Source organism: Pyrgilauda ruficollis, unplaced genomic scaffold, assembly GCF_017590135.1.
Source record: "Pyrgilauda ruficollis isolate IOZ18807 unplaced genomic scaffold, ASM1759013v1 scaffold14, whole genome shotgun sequence".
NCBI classification, from domain to species: Eukaryota; Metazoa; Chordata; class Aves; order Passeriformes; family Passeridae; genus Pyrgilauda; species Pyrgilauda ruficollis.
Window position 1 is genome coordinate 1761299 of NW_024512543.1, and position 21363 is coordinate 1782661.

The 21363-nt window shown below is 35.6% G+C and overlaps 1 protein-coding gene across 1 annotated transcript in view; it reads right to left on the bottom strand.

Moving 5' to 3' along the window:
- Window positions 1-16900: 16900 nt before the first annotated feature.
- The window catches only part of FMN1 (formin 1), a 125396-nt gene continuing 120933 nt past the window's right edge, over window positions 16901-21363 (bottom strand). The window contains exons 16-17 of the mRNA XM_041459992.1: window positions 18564-18648; window positions 16901-17515 (exon numbers count right to left, since the gene is read on the bottom strand). Of these exons, the coding sequence (XP_041315926.1) occupies window positions 17471-17515; window positions 18564-18648 (130 nt within the window). The 3' untranslated portion in view covers window positions 16901-17470. The remainder of the gene's footprint in view (window positions 17516-18563; window positions 18649-21363) is intronic.

Sequence of the window (21363 nt, forward strand, 5' to 3'; positions counted from 1 at the left end):
ACTGATGTTAAAAAAAAGATTATTTGGGTTTGCATTAAAACCCCCCAAATTTCTAGGCTGCGATAAGCAATAACTCCTCCTTGCTGTGGTACAGATGTAGATCACATAGCTTGGGGATGGATCAAATGGAAAAATTACACTGACTCACAATAAAAGTTCTGCAAAGAAAATTGGAACTTGCTACATTTGCATTTCTTTTTTTAAGAATGCCTTGTGGAAAAAAGTAATATTCCAGCTCCTATTACAAGAGCAAAAAGGAACAGAGGTTAAAAAAAATCTCTCTCTCCAGAATATTTGAGAGCTATGTCTTACCTTTCTGCCTAGTAATATCAATAAGGTTTCTGGTTAAAGCAATTGGAAAGAATCAATGTGTAATTTACAACTCATATGGGTTAGAATACTCAAATTCATTAATCATAATTTTATCATATGGCATCACAACTTTTGATGAGCACTGTTGAGATTTTTGATTCATATAATGATGAATTTGCAGACAGTATTGTCTTTCTTTTATTTCAATTTTTATAATTCAGTTGTAAGGACACATTAAATTCTGTATTTAAGAGAAGAGACATACTCTCAATCTTAGCTTTGTATTAGTCCATTGTTCTATACAGAGAATTAAAAAATCATGCTATATAGATGTGACATAAATGTATTTATTTCTCTAAACAAAGGTGTAAAAGCCAAGCTGTGCATTAGATATATTTAGAAGTCTGAAAAATGCATATTGGATAAGATCATACATAAAACTATTGAGCACTGTGCCAAGCTTCTTAATATGACACTTTAGGAGTGACTAGTATGGAATAAAGTCAGCAGTGACACTAATTACAAAAGCAGTCATGAAGAATTTCTTTTTTAAGGATGGGGACAGGGTTTTGAGTATTCAGTTATTTCTAGACAATTACCCTTAATGGATGAAGTCTTGCTGAACTTCTCTCTTTAGGATCTGAAGGACCTTGAATGTTCCTTCGAAAACAGATGTTCATGAGGGACATGATTTCCATTTTTGTTGTTAATTTGTTTCAACTTCAAATGAACGAAGAGGCTAGAATTTGGGTGTTAAGTTAGATTTAGCAAATAAAAAGGAGAAAGAAAACTATGTGTACCATTGCAAGAACTTATTGAATGGATCTAAATCCTATGGTAGGTAATTTGATCTAATTTTTGCAGAAAGGCAAATGCCAGATGTTTGCTCCACTTTGATCTTAATAACACTTTAGGCTGCAGACAATAAGATTGGTTTAAAATTTATTGTCTCTTTGATTTCTCTATTCTAATGCTTTTTAAATTCTTTACACAAGACAGATCTATATATAGGCAACTGGGGTGGCATCAGAAGCATTGTGTACTTAAGACATTCTTGAAAACCTCAGTATGGAACAGTGTTTGCTTTTTTATGCATCAAAACAAAGCCAGATTTTATACAAGCAACATTCAATTTTCATTTTATTATAATGTCTCTTTTTATTTTGCGTATGAAGTTCTGACAGTCGCATCTGTGGCACAGCTCCTTATATGCTTTTATCTTTCAATAACCTTATTAAAAGTCAAGACAATATATTAAATCAACATTAAGCAGCAGGAGTTGAAAGTTAAGCTAATCTATTCCTTTGCATTGGGAGTGTAATCCATGCAGATCTCTAATTTCACCATTGAATTGCTTTTAGTGTTCTTTTTGTACAGAATACGCTTTCTAAAAGGAGAGCTGCTGCTGAATGAACAGCAGTGAAAGATTCTGAAGTACCTTAACATCCAAGAGGTGTCCCACTTGCCTTTGATCTGGATCTTCCCATTCAAGGAGAACATTGCTCTGTGAATGTGAGTTGAACTCATCTTAGAGCTGCTTTTTAGGTGGTCTCAGGTTTCTCCCAGGATATCTTGTATATTCACTACTACTAAGAAATGGTGAAAAGCAAGTAAGACTCAGGACAAACAGTAGAGCAAGAACAATGGTTAAAAGGAAGTAGGAAAAAAAAGCAGGGAGAATGTCTTATCATGATTCTCTAGCACAGTTCATACCTATTGGTCCCTTAGATCCATGCATGATGTCTCAACAATTGGTTTCACTCTGCTCAGCTCAGTAGTCTGAAAATTCAAAAAGTCAGAGTCAGTTTTTCTCTGAAAGAAATTCTGAACTTTGTCTGGTGATGAAAATGCCATCTCTCAGCCAACTGAGAGAACAGCTACCCTGGCAGGTTTTCTTAAGCTGTCAGCCTTGATCAGAAGTCAACAGGCTCCCTACTCCTGTACAACTAAGTTCAGTTCTTGCAACAAACTCCTTTGTAAGCCAAAAGAAAAATTCCTTCCTTCAGAACCAAATATTTTAGCTCATTACCAGGGACAAAACATTATACCCAGATGCACAAAAAAAGTTCATCTCTTCCTATCACATAAGCTAAGTGACAAGACTTGCAATTAACACACCTCAGGAGAGAAGCTGGGTAAAACAAAAGACTCTTCCAATGAGAATTTTTCAAATGCATCTTCACATCTTTTCTTCCTTACCATTGCTATGACTACAGAGAAAAAAACATCTTTATTTATCACTATTACATTGAAATACTGTTTGCATAATTCCAGAGCACATTTTGCCAGTCCTCTCCTTGACATGATATACAACCTGTGCCATTTGAGAAGGGGCCATTTGAAATGACTGGACAAGTATGTCACAAACACAGGGAGGTTTTAATGGTAATTGATTTCAATGCAGAAGCACTGATTTCCTAAAAGGACACTAGTTTTCTATAAAGGCATGGTGTTATAAGACTGAAAGTCTTTTGCAGCACTGGTTTTTGTGCATCATGGCTGAAAAGTGTACAAATGCTACATAGTGAAATTTAATGGAAGACACACAAGGAAAGATTTTAGCCTCGACATTTATCTTTACCAACACATGGAACCACCTTGATCTGTTTTACTGTTGATGAAAAACGAAGGTAGTGTCTATTTCACAGGAGAGGATAGGAAGTAAGAGTCAATGTGATGGATGGTGAAAAGAAACAGAGGGCAAGAGCAAAGAAATATGAGCGTCAGGTACTGATCTCAAAGATGAGGTCTAGTCTGCTGTCAGAATGTGTCTAAATAGCTTATTAATAACAGGAGAGATGTATTGGCATTAGTGTGAAAGGAGGAGTGTACTCAGTTTGTACTGTTTTGTCAGAAGTGAGCCATCTGCATAGAGTTTATATTTGTTAGCTATAAATAGACTACACAAGTACAAATCAAGGACAGATCAATTCATGTGAAAATATTTATTTACTTCAAGGCATTTATCCAGCAGATAACACATCAACAATCTCTACCATCTCTATCGGATCTGTCAAATTCACTCACACGGGGCATAGCTGCACTTCAGTGTGGCATAAAAATGCCAGAGAAGTTTTAACCTCATGAAATTGTTACAAGTAATAATTTCATTGCAAATGCTTGAAATTTATTATTTGATTAGTATTAGTCAATGGGTGAAACAAACCCCACATTCTCCCACAGGGAAAAATGAGGGTTACCAGGGAAATCTTTTAGTCTTCTGTAACAAGTTGAAGTGCATCAGTTTAGGATGGTGTCATTTTGCCTCACCAGTTCTCTTCCCATTTAACCGGTCCATCCCAACAGCAGCTAAATTTCTGTCTGGGGCTGACATGCTGGGAAAAGGAAGACCAAAATCACTTGTGTAGGTGACACTGAAGAGTTTATGCTAAGGGGAACCCCTTGAAAGTGGGGTACTTAAATCTTATTCTTGCTGGCAAGAGATTGAATTAAGGGAGGCCTGCAAGACCAGAAGTACATCTGTGGGGCACCCTTGACAAGTTCAACAGCTTGCTGCTGAATCTCTCCCTAACAATGTCAGAATAACCAGCATCTCCTGGGAAGTAATCTGATTTATTATTACATGCCAGATATTTTAATGATATTTAGGGAATGTTTCATTCAATGTTGCAGGTCTTGCTTGATATAGGCACCTATATTTCATCCCCATTGACTTGCAATAAGTATATTTTTCTTTGATTTACTATTTCTTTGGCAATACTAATTAGTCTTGGTTCTGGAGTTTTCGGATTTCAGAGGCTTCAGTAATTCAATTTGCCGATGAACAGCATACTGCCCGATAGCTACGGAAATTGGTTCTCCAATAACCTATGGATTGTGCCTCTAGAAATAAACTAGTCATAGGGTCTATTCAAATGAAATGTTACAAAGGAGTTACAGACTGTAGCCTTCCCTCAGGTCTCATTGTTGGTGCAATGATGAGAAGTGTACACCTACAGTATTCATTCAGGTCAAAACAGCCTGGAAGTTGGGGTGGCAGCTTTAAATTTTTCAGCTTCAGCCTTAGTCTCTTTGTCTTTGCATAAAACCCTAACCTTATAGCACAAGCTCAGACAGGACAGGTTTCATGCAGAGGACACAAGTGCCAAAGCCTGTGTGTAGGGCAGTGTTTGACTGCCATAAGGTAAGGCCTGGAGTGCACATTACCTTCTGAGCAGGGATCGGATGTTACACCCCGAGGCACAGGTCAGCATGTCCGTCATGCACAGACGAGATCGTCTGCACCTCTCGGTTGGAGAGGGATGTTATTTTCTTAAGGAGCAGGATGTTATTCCTAGAGGTCTGCCCCTTGGTAGGGTCAAGAGTAATATTTTATGGTTAATGTTTATGATTAATTTTGGCTGTGGCCTTTCCTTTCAGAATTTGTATGGTGTCAGTTCAAGTTGGTAAGGGGAAAGCTTGACAAGGTTAAGGCGTGAACCATATACTTACTTTTACTTCCAAAGTAAACACTACAACAACAATGCACATGGGAACCAAGCAGCACATTCCTAAATCAAACCAGAAGATTCATACAGGGAACTAAAACAGTAGGGTCCAAGAGAGTGGGTTTTGCCTTTTTGTTTTTTTAGTCCAAAGGATAAGTTTTCAGAAAGATGCCTTGGGAATTAGGTCAAAATAATCCCAGGAGCAAAAAGGGCAGTTAGGCATCAGATTTCTTGTGCTCACATTACTTAAAAATTAATATTGCCTTCACCCCCGTTCTCTCAAAAATTCTGCTGAAGTAAGGTGACTGATTCTCAGTCTGTTTAATGCTGTTTAAAGGAAAGAACACACATCTCAATGTGATCCAAGTTTACACTGATTCTTGCTTTTGGAAAATATCCCAATCAACTTCCCAACTTTGAACAGGATCTTTAGATTCACATGCAACTTGTTCTCTTTTTAAGTATGTGAACTTGGAAACTGTTTTCCCTTCATGATTTTTATTAATGTAATGGTTTGTTAACAGGTTTGCAAGTGGACTTGGTTTGATATTTTAGAAGACACTTAAGACCAGAAGAGATGGGAAACTTCTTTTAAAATCTCAAGGAGCTTTTGTTGCAGGGACATAGCATATGGTCCCATAGCTTGCTTTCTGTGGCAGTGTCAGCAAACAGACAGCAATGAGGAGAAAGATGTACTCTTGTGATATTGTGAAAACCTCCAAAAAGATACTACTGCATATAAGCAATAAAGACAACTTCAGAAGTGTGTGCATGAAGCAGTCTCAGAAACCCATCTTAGATCTGCATCACCCTTTTGGAGTGTTGGAATGTGTCATCCAAGGGGTGTGATGGGGAAGATCATTGTATGGAGAGTTTCTGATGATGACTTTGAATCTGGAAGAGGACAAAATTCTGGCCTTGGCCTTGTTTGTTACTCATTCTTAGGAAATCGTTTTTGTAATCAGAGAATATATCCCACACTGTGCTTTCCTTTAAAATTCTGAGCAATTAAAAAATCTTTCAAATCTTTAATAGCACTGAACTTCAGACCCTAAGGGTAGCAATATGATCTACAATTAAAACCCTATCATGAATGCATAGCATTTTCAGGACATTTGCATTGCACCACTGCACTTCTCAAAGACAGGATTGCTATGGCTGCTGTGAATCACATACAAAATGAGCACTGTCAGCCTTCATAAACACTTCAATGGAAATCAAAGATTCTCAAAGTAAAAAAACAAAGGGGCATAACACATTTGTCTGAATCACGGCCAATCAACAGCCAAAAGTACTGCTACAGATGCTGCAAGGGAGACTGGCAAAGAAAATTTTAAAACATCACAATGTTTCCATTTTTGAGGTTAATAAGAGAAGCAAAAGATAAAAAATATCGACCTCAGCATTTAAAAATGTTTCCCTTGACTCACAGACATGGTCCTTTGGAGCTCAACTGTGTATGGCCATTTGTGGGTTAAGTCTTTTGTAACAAGTTGATTTTAAGTTTTACTGCTCAGCTACTTATATATTTATAAAATTCTCAATGGTTGATTTACACTGTTTTGATTAGTTATGAATCATACAGTGGAGTTTTGTGCCTGACTCTGTGACTAATTGAATCTGAAATGAAAACTTGTAAGTACTAACATACAAGTATGACCAAAAATATGGCTGAGAAATTTAGAGATCAATTATTGGAGCAATTTCAAATGGCTTAATCATTTCAGTCTTGGAATTTGCAGTTTGAATAAATCTTATTATTAGTAATGAACAAATATTGGAGCTGGATAAATGCACATGAATCTAGCAATGGTTTCTTAAAGAGGGAGGGAGAAAGAGGAAGAAAAATTTACAAAGAGGAAACAATGCAAAAGGGAAAAAAAGAAAGAAGTCTTAGAAGTCTTATAACACACTGTGACTGAAAATATTATTCCTCACTCACCCCTCACATTCTTTTTAAGAAGCTGCAGAGGGTTTTCATGAAGGCCCAGCATGCCTAAACAAGTTTCACTCAGAAAGAATAAGTTGTAAAAGTTAAATCACCACTCATTTCTTTTGAGCCTGTCTTCAGCTGTGATCTGTGGAGCTTTAGTTTCTCTTTTCAGGCGTAGATAAAACAGTACTGTAAGACCAAACTTGAAAATCCCTAACTTTTCCCAAGTGTCTGGGAATTGCCTTTATAAGAACAGCGTTTCTTCAAGCACCAGTCTGTATAGTAAATGACCTATATGCAACCCAGGAATTTCTGAAGCCCATACACCTGTTCATCCACTGTCCTACAGGAAAGATTTGGCACGTTCATGAATGTGTCAAAGATTGTCCCTAAGAAGCAAAAAACCCTAGAGCAAATAGACACAATGAAATGCAACAATTATATAGAAACCAAAACCAGGACTTGCAAACTGTTTTCAACACACTTTTTGATCCTTACCAAAAACCTAGCATGCCTGGCTTTGAGGCTTGCACTTTTTTTGCATCTGGAATCCCTTGGTTTGTTGACTTAACAGTAGCAGCACTCTCAAGAGCACGGACAGCTTTGTTTGACCTACTGTATTCATCAATATTTGCATTGCTAATTTCATTATTTTCTAAAGGACCTTGGGATTTGTCTCATGAAAGAGGTTACACATAGAAATCCCCAGTCTGCTTTGATTAAAGTTTTCTGACCAACACTTCTCAAATGCTCATTTGCTTTTAAATTATTTCAATAACTACAGTTATCCAGCTTTTACGGTTGATTTTGCACTAGCTGTCCTTTCCTGAACAATGCATGTATGAAAATTTCATTATAGATTGCTGAAATACAGATATTAGATCTATGACTGGATCAACTTCTTTTGCCATATCAATAGGATAGCTTCACTTAGAGATATACGTGCATACGTATTTTAAAAACATATACATATGCATATATATGTATCTGCATATTTATATAAAGTAATTAATAAACTGCCTGCTTTTATTTCCAGATTTAACCCTTGGATAAATGGCTGTGATATTTACAGACATGAAACAATTAATCTCTGAAATTATTCAATTGTATAGCTCTAATCTGCCATTTAATTAGAGGCAGAAGTTTGCTTTATAGTATTTTAAACCAGTGTATCACAAATTAACTCTGTAATTACGAAGTAACATTTTCAACAGCCCCAGAGCTGAAATACATTAACAAATAATAAATAATACTGCATCACAGAAAATAAGATTTATGTCTGATGAGAGCTTTTTGTGTTCAGAAGAGTAGCTTTGTGTGTTCATTTATTTTAGACTTTCAGTATTGGTCTTACCAATTTGGACTTCCGTTCAACATGTATGTTAGTATTCTTGGAAATAAATTCAATTTACCTGACGTATTTTCTTCCCTGCACGTGGTATTTTTATCTCGGAATAATACAGGCACAACTCTATGGCAAATACTGCTCTTTGGCTAGATGCTGTGTGTTGCTAAAAACATCCTGCATTCAAAGAAGCATAAAAAAAGTTCAAGAACTTCAGGCTCCAGCACTTCTTTTGGACCCAAGGACTAAATTCAGGTTCTTAATGAACGAAGTTAGTTGTTAACATGAATAAACCATCTGTCATCTGATATCCTGGCACATCAGAATTCCAAACAAAAATGCTTATGAAGTCCATCTTTTCAGCAGCACACCATTTTTTTTTGTCTTAGAGGATCATGAAACTATACAGTAAATAACATGAGAAGGAACAGAGAACAACTGTCTATAAGCTGGATTGCTTTGTTCAGCTACTTTTAGTTAAGATGATGCAACTAATTACATCCTGCTTAACCGTTCAGTGCTTATCTCGATATTTCTAACATGCTCATCATTGTGACATCTAGTATGTCTTTATGGACTCACAGAATGGTTTGGGTTGGAAGAGACCTTAAAGATGATCTCATTCCAGCCCCCCCTGCCATGGGCAGGGACATCTTGCACTAGACCAGGCTGGTCCCCTTCTACAGAAAATGGATTGCAAACAGTTCTTCATATTTGGTTAAATCTGTACCTTGGAGACTGTTTTTTGGCAATATATCTTCAATTCACCTATGCAGCTGAAATCCTTGCTTAGATACTTGTCTTTTCCATTTTTTTCCATGTTGAAAAATGCAGATTTTCAACCCAAAATCCATTGATTATGCTGCTGTAGATCTGCTGAGTTTCTCCACTCCCTCTTTTAACCTGTTGTGATTTTTAGGGTCTGTCATAGAATATAATTGCTCTTAATTTCTCTTGACACGATCACTCCAACCTCTGCTTGACCAAGGATAAGGATTTTTAAACAAATACATTAATAATGTTTCCAGAAACATCTAAAACCAAATCACAGTCTTCTGGTTTTAAATTTATGTGATGTGTAAAGCTAAAATCCCTCTCAAAACTAAAATTTATCTGTCTTTGGAGAGTTGCTCAGCATCCTGCTGAAGACGCTTCCAGTTCCTGTAGTCCCCAAAATGATCAGTTGCTGAATGAAATCACAGCATAATTTTCTTCTGAAACTGTAATTGTTTTCAATTCTGGCTACAGGAAAACTGGAAAAAAAATACACAGATCATAGTGTCATTCCTACACTATCAATATAGTTATACAAGTAACAGTAAAATCTAGACAAAATTATAATTCAAATCATAGTTTTTTTTCTTCCCCTAGAAAACAATACAAATATTAATATCTCGAGACATGGATGATAGAAACCACTGAGATTCTATTTTATTATGATTTTTTGGTTAGTATGGTCTGAGTTACTGAAAAGCTTTTCAATATTATGCATCTGGAAATGTGACGAGTTGACAAAAGTGGGATGAGAACTAAAGGAAATCTACATCTTCAGATGTGTGCAAATTGTTTCAGATTCACCCCCCCAAAAATACCTTCAAGACATTGACTTCAGTAAGGTAGATATTCAAATTCTTTGCAGATCTGAGAAATAATGTCTTTTTTTTTTTTTTTTTAACAAGCACACTGAACCTGGGATATTAACTGTACCAGTAAAGCAGTGTAAATAAAAGAAGTTATTTAGACAGAATTTTTCAAACAGAGAAACCTACAGTATCCCAATAATATATTTTGCATACAAAAAAGACAATTGAAAAAGTTATCAAAAATACTGAGGAGGAAAATATAGTCTTTTATTTACAGTCAATGTCTCCTTAAGAATTTAGTTTAAAAATAAATACTCCAACCCACTACAATAACTTTTACAAAGTCATTCATAGCACATCTTGGTTTTTGAGAAAATTATACTTTCAGATACACCGTAGAAACACACACACATACACACATACATACATACATAATTACAATGTGGAGCAGGGCAAAAGCACCTGAATCTATTTAACTTATTCTTTTAAGACATTTGTAACATATTTAATCAGGAACTACTCCAAGGAGTTCAATTCTGAAAACAAAAAAAAGCTAAACCATATTAATATTCCATATTTTTGCTTTACGTATTGTAAATATTATAAATGCAAAATTGATTTCAATTCAAAGGACAGCAAATATATAATTGCTGAGTGTATTTGCAAACATTCAAGCAAAGCTATCATTGTATTAAAGCAAATCCCACATGGACATCAGAGGCCAAAATGCTGTTATGTCTGTGAAACTTGCTAGGTACACATAGAACACTTATCAGCATTGCAAGAGAATTTACCATTTTGCTACATCTTCAAAGAGAAGTTAAGCAGCCAAAGAGGCCTCTCTTTTGATGATTTTGTATCACATGGAGACAAGGGAGGGAAGTGTACCAACAATAATAATGTTCAACAGTGCAAATATTTAACTCAGAATGACTGGAAAGGAAAAAGAACCCAAATAGCTAAATGGAGGTTGAAAATCATACTACAATCCTACTAAAAACACTTTCCAGTGGTCAGGTCTTGATTTTTCATGTAATACTATTTCTTCATTTTTGCTTCCTGCAGCTTCCAAATGTGGCAACACTTTTAGTACAGCGAGCAATAGCTAAGTACAATGGCAGGGGCAGCTTTTGTTCTTGAGGCTGATATACCCCCCACCAAAAATAGTGTCATTATACATCTGTATTTCTTAAAGTATATAGTTCTGTTACTCCTGGGGAACATACAGTCAGTCATCATCTGGGCATTCACAGCTTTGCTGAAAGCACCTACAAGAAACTGCTTTTATCAACTCTCTGTGCAAAGTCCTTATCCAGTCCCATCTGACACAGAGCATAAGTCTTCCTTTGCAAGAGGTATCACTGGTTTCAAAACCAATGCAATATGACAAGCACATTTCATTTGACATAGGTCTTCTGAACTTGACCCCTAAAAATCTTTTCAATTTCCCCCTCAAGTCTCTCCATTTTCCTAGCTATATGGAGATGAAAGTGTGTTGTTCAGGCTACATGCCTGATGAGCATACACACAGATTATTTCACTTGACCACAGTAGCACTCAGGCCCCCTTAGAAACTTGTCCAAGAAAAGCTGGCTTGATTGTCTTATATAATATAATCTTTTAATTAAACAAAGCCCAAACAAACCCAAGCAAACACTTGACTTCAAAAGAAAATCCACAAGGAAGATATAGCGAGGTTTATATTGTTGTTTCAATGGCACTGCAATGTTTTCATTCTTTACAGCCCTTCTAAAACACACTAGACTGTAACACCAAATAAAAAAGTAATAGAATGAGAAAAAAGTATTATTTTTATCTGGAATGAAATCAATTTCCTGTCAGATATGGAAAAAGTTTAGAATAGAACTGTGAGCTTGTTCTGTTTTGACTAATTACAAAATGGTATCCCCTCATATAAAATCTAGAAGATATCCACACCACAAAAAATCATCTAATAGATAGAAAAAAAAGAATTATAAGAAGGAGAGCATGGCTTTTATCCAGTTTATAGTGATTAGCTGCTATTGGCAATACAACTCTAAAACTATTTTACACCTAAGAAGTATCAGGCTCTATACAGCATCCATGTTAATATGCTGACAACTGATGCTCCAAGCTGCAGGAAATAGTGGCATAATCTTAGATTACTAGCCAGTTTCTGCAGTTTCTATAACACAATGTTTGTGGATAGTTGCTCAGGATGAGCATTTGTTCAACAACAATGGATTGTATTTACAACATGACAAATGAGACAGTAAAAGGACTGAACTACAAACTTGGCCCCTCTGGGAGAAGTCAGACAGAAAATGTACTATTTAAAGTACTCAAATGCATAGTTCAGAGATTGAAAAATCATCTTGTGTAAGATTAAAAAAAAAATTAAAGAAAATTATCAACCAGTGAACAGATATAACAGATCCTCTTTCTACAGTCACTTGATCTATAAGGATGCCATTTGTCAGTAACAATATCGTACCTAAATCTCAGCCTGTCAGTACTCTTTAGGTCTTTGAGCTTACCAAATATATTACAGTTCAATGTCTATCACAAAAACATCCTAACATTCTTACATTATTTTGTGCCACAGTTAACTTCTAATTGCAGTGAAGCCTGTAGTTATCAGTGACGACAGAATCTGGCCCCATCACGTGGCCCTATGATACAAGTACTAGCTTATGATTAAGAGAGGCTGAGAAAGCAGATGTCATGGCAGCTAAACTCATCTTACCTCTAGGAAAATATGAATGTTCCTGCCAGGACAACACTGGGAAACCTGAAACGCAGCTGTCTGTCAGGACTCTGATGATGGATCGCTCTTTTAACAGTTTTTGTAGTCAATATTCTACTGGTCAAAGCAGAAGAGTAGGATAAGTGATTCTGTTCATATCAAATAATCATATGATCAGTAATAGGCACAGGATGATGTTCACACATATGAATACAGCATTTCTGAAATCTGTAGAACCTAATGAGTGGATACATACAACCCTACAAAACTTTTGCTATTTTGGAAGAGTCTTCTAGCTTTTACCTTAATCTGGAAATATAGGTGTGATCTCTTTCCCTTTTGAAAATCAACTATTGACATTATCTTCCAGTCTCCCTCGCAGGAGTTCCCTGGGCAATCTATGCTCAGGGAATTGTGCAGTTTAACTCCTGAGAAACATACTGCTAGAAACTGATGGATAAAGCAAAGATGCCATGCCAGCAGCTTTCTCCATCCTCCAAAAGCTCCTAGGACTCCAAAACCTTTGCAGGAAGATCATACCACAGAAAAGAAATCATGTCCCACACTGGGACAGTTCAGTACAGTTGTCCTAACAGGATTCTAAAAGATTTTATCCAGTCCCATGACTCCATAGTGCTCCCTATGGATATTTTTTACCATGTGGGCCAGAGGAATACATACATAAGTAAACCTGCATGCATATATAAGCACTATCAGCCTGTATAAAAAGGCTTCTTATTAACTCAATATTAGCTTATTGAAGGTGAAATTGAGGTGGAAAAGTTAACCAGAAACAGCTAATGAAAAAAAAAAAGCTGCAGCCTTTAGTTTAGTCTGAGATGACACCTGGCAGAAGGAAATCACAGGAAATGCAATGCTGTTCCACATTAGGGAAAGCTTATGTCACGTGATAATGTCCTCCCAGGAAGGTGGACCACTCTGTCTCTAAGCTATTTATCAGTTCAGCATTTTTACTTCATTGGTTATTACAATATATAATCTCTTACATCCAGTGCTTAAATTTTACTAACAGGTCCTAATTTAAAAGCTTGAATTCTATGAGGTATCAAATCAAAATTTAAATACAGTTGAAGCTTGCAAAATTTCCTAAGATAGTACCGTTTAGGTGTACCTCATTTTCAACAAGTGGAAAAAAAAATTGTAACATTGTTAAGAATATTTTTAAATTGAGAAAATTGCTTAAAAAAAACACATAAGAAAAGGTCTTGCAGACATTTTGAAAAAAAACTTGCAAAGCCAAGTATTTTAGAAGAGTTCTACTAATTTTGCTTGCACAACTTCTGAATTTTAGATCTCTAAAATAGTTGCATAAGCTCTGTTGAGCAGTGGAAATGTTTGGTGATGATATTAGCAGGCCATATCTAAAAGGAGAGACAGTTTTTTAAATCTGGCACCATGCTAACTGTACCCAAGGTAAAGTCTCTTGCATATGCTCAAACCTTTGACTACTAAGGAACTGGGGTTTCTAGGATTCTGGGATTTCTCACTGTGCAATCCAAAATGCCAGATTTCTCAGACCTACCTTGGGAATATCCAAAACGGTGTTGAATTTCAGAGCATATAAATTTTCTACCTTAATACTGTAAGATGCATCCAACAAATGTTAATTATTAATAATTTGAAATATAAATATTTATATACAGAAACTGAGGGTCATAGTTTCTGTTTTGATGCAAAAAATTCTAAGTTAAATATAAAAGTCTAATATTCAATCTATACATTTACAACCCTATGATAAAACACAAGGCAAAACAATTGCAGGCGTTAGTGATGACAAAACACCTGGGTAGTTCTCATAGTTTAGTAAAAACATAATGAAAAAATGATTTGTCAGACCTCAAAGACACTAAAAGGTCTTCCATTTAAAAATCAACAGGTGATAATGTTGTAAATAATGTAAAGAGCACTTTGCAGATTATTACCTACTCATCTACACTGAATTCTTCTTAATAATTCAATTTATAAGTCAGTACTGTATATTGTTATTGGGGGTAATAAGCACCTCATGAGCAACATGGGTTTTAATAGTCCTGTGCTTTACAGCCTTTGAGAAGCTTGGCAGTAACAGAAGAAATGAAACCAGAACACTACAGAAAATTCCCCCTCTTAAGCCATGTCTACTTTGCAGTCACAGAAGTGACTTCTGTGAAGTGTTGAGGTATTTTAAGTTAAATAGACCAGAAAATTGTAACTGTCTAGCTATTGCTGCTTGGCTTAATTGGGTCCACTCTTTTACTTCCTTGACAGCAATGTAGACATGGACCAGAGACTCCTGTTCCATTCCATCTTTGTAGTTTCTTTCTTTTCTGCTTCTGTCCTTTTATTCTCCCAAAACTAGGAAGCTCAAGGTAAAGTGAGGCATCAAACTAAAGCTTAAAGCTTAAAACATAGTGTTTGGTGACTTTGGTGACCCCAAAGACAAGAGCAGGTTGATGCATATTTGTTATGCCTGAAGTGTCTAAATATTTCATAATTAAACAGCTTATGTAGACATATCTGTAAATATCTCCTCTCCAGTACAAAATTTTAGTCAAAGCCAACCATTGTGGCTTCAGTCACTATCTGAAGACACTTGAGGGTATCACTGGGGGGAAAGGGTGATATTTAACTGATGAATGCCATCCAGGAGTCTTAAAGTCTTGATTAAGACAATGAATCAAATAATCTAGGTGAATTCTTCTTTTCATTTAAAAATAGTTCAATTAGTAGTAGAGGATTTAAGTAATGGGTTGAGCTGGAATCAGAAACTCAAACTTGAGAGGAAAATCAATAAAACTGAAAATTAGGAAGAAACAAGGTCCCTGTGCTATATAAGTGTTTGAATCTTCTAAAAAATAGCCTTAATTCTCAAAACCTTGGCAAATTGCTAATTTCATAAAAGAATTATAAGTCTGATCAAGGAATGTTTTAAATGAATAATTTTAATTTTAATCCCTTTTTATATACATTTTTCAACATTTCAAAATGAAGTCAATTTGAACTGAAAAATGAAAATTCACTTTTAGAAATTTTGAAACAGGATATTTCAATAAGTTAAAACCTTTTTTTCCACAATATACTTCTAATGGGAATTATTAAGACCATCCATTTTCACAAACAGTGCTGCTCTTGCTGAATAACACTTCAAATAATACATTTCATTGAAAAACTCTCAGTCAGGTCAAATGGCAATATACACTGTCTTCATGATAGATAGAAAAGTATATAAAAAATAAACACTGTTTGCTTAAACACTCATCAGAATTGCCTTGCTTGCTATTGTTCTTTGGCTTTTATAGGCATTATTGCTCCTCTTATTTATCACTAATAGTATTGGAAAGAAATGTACTTCACCTAGTTAGTGGAATACAGGAAACTTAAATCTTTGGAATTTTCTTTTTCTTTGCAATGGGACTAGTCAAAATAAAAATCAGATTATTTTTGCTGGCGTATTATTGACTGCTTTCATAAGAATTATGCTTACACATCTTACACATCTGTAGCAGGTAAAAACTCCCAAACATATAAGAGACTCTTGAGTCCTTTGTTTTTATTTATGCAGGAATGAGAAAGATACTAATTTAAGAAACCTGCACTGAAATTCTAAGTGAATTTATGAATGCGTTTCCAAAACAGCTGTTTTCCTTAATATAAATGCACACTGTTAGGGGTGACTTTGCCTAGGTTTCATCTCAATTTCTCTATTGAATTTGCTGTATGACAACTGACGTCTGTCTCATGTATATTTTTTCCAGTTTCAAAGCAATGGACTAATGCTTTTCCCCTACTAGCTTTTTTCTTCACCTAATTTCTCTTTGTAACCAACTTCACACACTACTATCATAAAGACAGTTTCTCTCTTGTGGACAGCAAGCAGAATCACTTTTCTCTTTTACCTTAAATTAACTTCCGCTTCAAGATTTCTCCTCCTAAGAATCCAAATCTTTAAAATGAAGTAAAAATTTTCAAGTAATCATGGATATTCAGTAGGGTTATTTTCAAGCTCTGCCACTTTGTGGCAATGGTTATAATGTTACAGGAGGACAGCAAGAATCTGTTAATTCTTTCTGAAGTTTTACTTATTATATTATGTATATGTGTATATATACATATATGTGTATATATATATATACATATAAAATATATATATAGGTATGCTTGACACATTCTTCATACAAATACAGGGGAACAAGAGATGGCTGCATAATGTATTTTAGATTGAGATAATTGCTGTCAAAAAGAAAGCTTTCAATGGAATTAAGTCAAATGTTTAATGGCAAATGAGTAACTTCATGGAGAGATATTATTGTATCTTAATGAATAATGACCTATAAACTCATCACTTTATGGAATTATTTGCAATATATACTGAAATAAAAATATACATTTTATAATTTTTTTCTTTTGAAGCTCAAAATTCAGGAAATGTTAGATTAAAACCACAAAAATAATAAATCTGTTATGCCATCAATCATAAAACTAAAGAATTTGAATATTCCTTTTTATGTGCAAAATATTACTCCCATTTCAATGCATGGCATAAGCTGAAGCTTCTATAAAAATATTTATAGCAAAATACAGTTTGAATCTATAATTACATTTAATCACTTTTAGAAAGATGCATCCAATAGTTAGACACTAAAATTATTTAGAATCAGTCAATCTTACCTCAGTTACTGATGAAGTAACAAAAAGTATGCTGCAATAGACCTTTGTGAACAGAATGGTATATTTGCTCTCATCTACATAAAGCCCTGTAAATAACCTACAGGTTGTTAGTCATTACTTAACTCAGCATCCAAAATGCTCATTTTAGCTCTTCAGTATTAATACATTATACACAGAATATTTTAATAAACCATTGACAACAGGATGCATTTTAAGCAATGTAAGGAACAGTTACAGAAAAAAATTTGATTTCTCACATAAAAACCTTCTTAGAATTCCCTCCACTGAACATACAAACCCCTCTGAAGGAACTCAAAAGTCTTTAATGGATTGTCTTGGGACACATCAGCAAAGCAGAATTCAGTATCTAACATAAGGTGCTTCCTGGGCCATTGGTGTAGTAAAGCATCAGGCAATGTATGAAATCACTGTACTGTTTTCATTCATCTTCCTTCAGTTGGCAGTCACACTGGCTTCCTTCTGACGTAGTCTTTCTTTCTGTTAAAGAAAATAAAAAAGAGTTTTATTATAATTCTTGTCTATAATTTTCTCCTCTCAAGTTCCCATGAGCATTTGGTCTAGAAGATGGTAATATAAGTCACAGTTTCAGTTTTCTTTAATTAAAAAATGCTTGGAGCACTCAAAGAAGGTTTAAAACTTTGAAACACATTACTTACTGAGTTTGCTTTCGCTACGTACTTTTAAAATACTGTGTACCTTTAAAAATACCCATCTGTGATGACCACTGCAGCTACAGAAAACCAGATAAATTTCAAATTCATGTGACTCTAATACCTTCTCATGTCTGGAATGGCTTTTGCTGACATAAAGGCTCTAATTTAGCATTAGCCAAAAGATCTTGCTTAATGACCTCTTCCCAGGCAAGCATAGTCATTCATATCTCTGCTGCCTGATCTGCAACTGATATGCTCTGCTGGGAATGGAAATAATACCCTGATTCCTTCATGTACATTTCCTTCCCTTAGTCTCTTGCCTTCTAGAGTTTGAGAAATGCCTGTCTAACCTATGTGCCTTGCACACAGACAAAAAAAGTATTTATATACAACGCAAATTATTAGACATCTTACTGTGTTGTATCGAAAACACCAGTGTACAACAAGGAATAAAATGGGGATTTAATCCTTTCTACCATTATTCCACAGAAAAACCAAGATTTTTAGGTTTTGAAAAAAGCAGACACTCCAGCCATTGGACTAATATATGCAGTGAGCTTCTGCACTTTGAAGCATGGAATAAAATACAAGAGACTACAGTGGAAGAGAAGAAGAAACCACAAAAGCAGCTCTTTTTGTTATTCAAAATAGCAGAGCCATGCTTAGGCACGATTGAGCTAAGTGTTAAACATAACTTTTGACTACCAAAGGGCATAAGCTTTACCATTTCTCCTTGGGAAGAAAATCACTCTGCTGCATTCAAACGAAAAATACTACACTCTCCAACAACAGCAGAAACCGGTCATCATTCTGAATGACAAGAACGGTGTCACAAAACCCTTTGGAATGTCAAACTGAAAACCAGATCATACCAGGCTGGCTGTAGGATTGATTTTCTTCGTTTCAACTTTCTTCTCTGCAGTTAACTTGCTCACTGATTGCTGAGCCACTTTAATTCTGAAACACAGAAAAGGAGTCATTAGATTTGATGAAATGAAAGGTATTCTGGCTCTGCTTGGTATATACTTTGTAAGAAGCCTCACCAGTAACTTTTTTTTTAGGCACATTAGCCCAACAAACTGCTATTTCTATTTAAAGGCACTTAATAAACTACCAAAAGTAGATCAAAGTAAATTTTCAAATGGAGAAAATCAAAAGCAAAAGGACAGCCTGTCTGTATTGCTCCTTGAAAATGTCATTGGAAAAATGATTTCTCTGTTCTTGCAGGACCTGGATTTTATGGAGTATCTTTCCCACCAAAAAAAGCTGTGCTATCAAGGCAAAAAGATCCTTCTCTGAAAAAAAAAGAGCTAGTTGGCTTAATCTGTCGGACACACAGAATATATTATTTTAGCAGGCCATTTGCCAGGCTATTTTTTACATTTCCTCTGAAAACCTTGCAATGAAAGCATCTACCAGTTTTTTGTTAAAGTTTTCTGTGTTGCTTTACATGGAATTGACTGACCAGCCTCACTGATGTGGCAATAGGAGGTACTTGTCTCAGGGTAGTTAAAACTGTCTTGTGTACAGCTACAGACTAGTCTGCCCAAAGTACTGTAGAGATAAGAGAAAAGAAGATCACATCTGATTCCTCTGCTTCTTGCCTTTTGCTCTCAGAGTATTGCATACAGAACCCTGCTTTCTGTGAGGATTTGACAAGAAGAACCCAATGAGGAGTTTAATCAGGAGGAAGAGGAGAAACAGAGAATTAAAGAAAAAGGGACTTGACTCTCCTTGTCCAGACTGGAAAATGCATAGGAAATTATATACTAAACAGTGATAAAAAGGAAAGAAAAGTCTTGGCACTCCTAATAGAGGATCTGCCCAGTGCTAAGTACCTCTGTAATACTGATGGTACATTCAGCTACTTTAAATTCTATATGCAAAATGCAAAAGGAAGGATGATGGGAGTGAATTTTTACAAGCAAGGAGAACTCAGCAAATCAATTTTCAGTAATGTACACCAAGTCAGTCTTTTACTAGAAGCAACACATTTCTTGGCACTCTCAAACTGAAAAATTCTACTTTCTTTTCCCATTTAACTTTTTCCACTGGCAGAAATAATTGCTATGGCCAGTCAAAAAGTATTTAAAATACCATGTCCAGTTCAAACCACTTTCGACACACTCAATTTTTGAGGAATTTTGGAAGAAAAGCAAAATGAAAAGTGGATTATAGCTGCAATTACTGATGTGTACTTCCTTGTTGTAACACTAGCAGCAAGCTGGATTCTTTTCAAAACACAGAGCACATTCATAAGTCCATTATGGTCTTTATCAATGTTGGAAATGTTATCAGTATTGGAAACCAAGAGTTTCTTCTCTACGTATTTTAGAAGCATGTACGGGATAGTTCCTGGCGTTGTCTTACTTTTGAGTGCTTAAGAAGAGGAGAAAACAGTTACACTACTTTCAACTAAACTTACTATTTATTATATTATTATAAATTATTATTCTGTACATTTTTTAAATACAGCTGGGACATTTTTAGAACTTGTGTTCCCTGTTTCTACATGTAAATAACTACATGACACCATGCTGTTCCATCCCTTTATTTTTGTTAAATCTGCACAGTTTACTTCTTAATGCAGGATGACTGCACCCACTCCACAGCATGCTATTCCTCACAGCTACAACATTTAAGCAAAGATGATGATGGATTTCAAGATGGTTTTCTTCTCAGCAGAATCACATCACGTGATCAGCTTCTAGACTCTTTCTTATTTTGAGCACATTTTCTATCTGATCACATTTTCTTGGTCCTAGAAGTGTTTACAAATATCTTGAGTCCACACTTTCATCCAAAGGGATGATTACAGGAATTACAAACCTTTAGATTTAAAAAGAAAATTATGCCTGCCACTGATACAGGTCTAGCTCTGTGTATTTCATGGAATATTTTCACTATTTCAAGGAAACCTGAAACTGGATGTTTAAAAATAGAATGAAAGATGGGGACAAACTTTAAGCAGGGCCTATTGCAAAAGGAAAAGGGATAATAGTTTTAAATAAAAAAGCCACTTTAGATTAGATATAAGAAAGAAGGTTTTCACAATGAAGGTGCTGAAACAGAATCAAGCCCTGAGATGAAGGGCCACAATCCACAGCTCACAGTGACAAGGACAGTTTCAGACAGAGAGCACTGGAGAGGACAAAGAGACCAAGAGGGATGATGGAGTAGCTGAACCACAACACAAGACAAAGGAGACTGAGCACTGGAACAGGTTGCCCAGAGAGGCTGTGGAGTCTCCCTCACTGGAGATAATCAAGAACTGTCTGGAAAAAATGCCGTGCCATGTGCTCCAGGATGGCCCTGCTTGAGCAGGGAGGCTGGACCAGGTGAGCCACTGGGGTCCCTTCCAACCTGACCAATGGGCTAACGTAGCAAGCAGTCAGGAGGCCAAAACATTATGGAATGCAGGTCACTTAAGCCTTCAAATCTGATGAGCTGCAACATGGATGTGTTCAAAAGAAAAGTTATTCTCCTTCAACTGTGATCAAAAGAAGTCAACACACCTTAATTAATAAAGAAGATGTGGTGTGAAACTGAGCAGTAGTACACATTAGCACACAATATGAAAAATATTGAATTAAATTAACAAAACTATGTATTTCTAAATACGAGAACCACGATTCCAATACTGCATATGTATCCTTACTATAATCTATGAGA